This window comes from Sinocyclocheilus rhinocerous, unplaced genomic scaffold, assembly GCF_001515625.1.
Source record: "Sinocyclocheilus rhinocerous isolate Xijiao unplaced genomic scaffold, SAMN03320098_v1.1 scaffold2145, whole genome shotgun sequence".
NCBI lineage: Eukaryota > Metazoa > Chordata > Actinopteri > Cypriniformes > Cyprinidae > Sinocyclocheilus > Sinocyclocheilus rhinocerous.
In genome coordinates this window covers 601,093-603,327 of record NW_015670983.1, presented here as the reverse complement: position 1 = coordinate 603,327, position 2,235 = coordinate 601,093, and the positions used below count along the sequence as shown (strand labels likewise).

The 2,235-nt window shown below is 32.6% G+C and overlaps 1 protein-coding gene across 1 annotated transcript in view; it reads right to left on the bottom strand.

Moving 5' to 3' along the window:
• Positions 1 to 2,235, bottom strand: part of mars1 (methionyl-tRNA synthetase 1) — a 45,132-nt gene that overhangs the window by 11,499 nt on the left and 31,398 nt on the right. The window contains exon 14 of the mRNA XM_016546603.1: positions 684 to 801. Coding sequence (XP_016402089.1) covers positions 684 to 801 — 118 coding nt within the window. The remainder of the gene's footprint in view (positions 1 to 683; positions 802 to 2,235) is intronic.

The window sequence follows — 2,235 nt, the reverse complement described above, 5'->3', positions numbered from 1 at the left end:
ATTTTACCCAGCGCTGGGTTGTATTTAACCCAGCATTTTTTAGAGTGTGTATATATGTTTGTGTGTGTGTGTGTGTGAAGAGTTTATTTGCAAAAACAGATAACTAAGTTTTTTTAAATGTTCAAAAATCATGTTTTTTATTATGTCATCATGCTTTTATTGTGTTAGTTAGCTGTATTTTTTAGTTATTTTTTAACATAATCAAAATAACCCAACTGCAGTTTGATTTAAATTAATTGGAATGCACAATGAAAAAACATGATTTTTGAAAATTGTTAAAAGCGGATCTATCTGTTTTTGCAAATATTTCACTGTGTTCTCGATCAAATAAATGCAGCCTTGAGCAGAAGAGACTGTGTCGTCACGAGCCGTAGGGTTTAATTTGGATTTGTCTGTGCATGTTTTTTTTTACTCTCATAGATTTTGTTACCATTGCCATGCATTATACGACTGACAGACTGCAACGGTTTGTGTTAAAAATCATCATATGTGTTCTACTGAAGAAACAAAGTCACCTACATCTTGGATGCCCTGGGGGTAAGCAGATAAACATCAAATTTTCATTTTTGGGTGAACTATCCCTTTAAGCTATATTTAATATGAAGTGCTATATGCATACAATCATCTGCATCATTTCGTGTTTCTCTTTAAATGATCCGATCTGTGTTGTGTTCAGGTCTCACCTGTAGCAATGAGGTGATTCACCAGTGTGTAGTTGTCTTGAGCTCCGAGAAGTGAGCAAGGGAACACTACACTGTGGAATGGAACGTTGTCCTTCGCCATGAAGTTATAGAGCTCCACCTGCAGGACACACCGGAGCATTACAGGCTCAAACAGACCTGACAGCATTTGATCACATTGTAGAATTCAGGGGTTTGACAAAGACACGAAGTTTTAATTACTCAAAAAGTCATCATTAACTATAAATCAGCTTTTATTTCCTAAATTGCTGATATGACTGCAGAAACACTGATTCTTTTGAACTTTTTGGAATTTTTAGAAATTCTAAGTTTCCTAAATTCTAAATTTGGAAGAAAATACTATTTCAGTCTTTCTACTTCAAAATTTCAAATTTAATTCAAAGTCACTTGCCATTACTTTTTTAATTAGTTTAGAAACTTCCTAGCAATTCCTGAATGAAAATTATTTCAAAGTAAAGTTTTTTTTAGGTGAATGTCATCTTTAAACCTCAGTAGAAATTAAAATTCTTCAAAACAAGTCTTAAAATTAACCCCTAAACTAGTATTATTTTTGTATCAAGATACTGCTATATTTTTTATTAATATTTTGAATCAGTTTTTATTTTCATAGTTTTCTTTTCATTTTAATTTTGAAGTTTGGTTGTGTATTTTTGTCATTTTTATTTGTATATGTATATATCTATATAGTTTTTATTAATATATATTTCAATTTTACTTCATGTTGGTTTTATTTTAGCATCGAGATACTGTTATACTTTTCATTAATATTTTGAAAAAAAAATTATTTTTATATTTCACTTTCATTTTAATTTTAGTTAAAAGTTTGAGTAATTTTGTTGTATGTTTTTGTATTTTTTTATGCCTATATTAATTTTTATTTCATTTTCAATTTTAGTTATCTTACAAAATCAAGTTAAACTAAATTAAAATGAGAAATTAAATAAAAAGTTATTATTTTATTTCAGTTAACATACGTTTTTTCAAGTAGCAATTTTTTTTTTTTTTATGATTTTAATTTTAGTTTCAATTTCAGTTTTAGTTAATTATAACAACCCTGCCCCAAACAACCATAATCAAATCTGAAGATATACAAGTCAAATATGATTTGCATCAAATTCAGATTGTTAAATATGAAGAAATGTTTAAGTGACGTGTTATTGGCCAGCACCTGCTGAGGATTCTTCCACCATTTCTCCCATTGGTCGGTGTAGTTTGCAGTGATGGAGAGGTAGCCAATAGGAGCGTCGAACCACACGTAGAACACCTTCACGGACAGACAATGATGTCAGCACAGATTAATACGCAACATTAGTGAAATAACATCTTATACCTCTCAATCGTGCACTCATACCTTCTCCTTGTAGTCCTCGTGTGGCACAGGTGTCCCCCACTGCAGGTCACGCGTGATGCAGCGCGGTTTCAGGCCGTCACGGATCCACGAGCGTGTGATGTGCCGCGCGTTTAACGTCCAGTCGCCGGAGCTTGTCGACTTATCGAGCCACTGCTCCAGCTCGTCCTCCAGCTACACAAACAC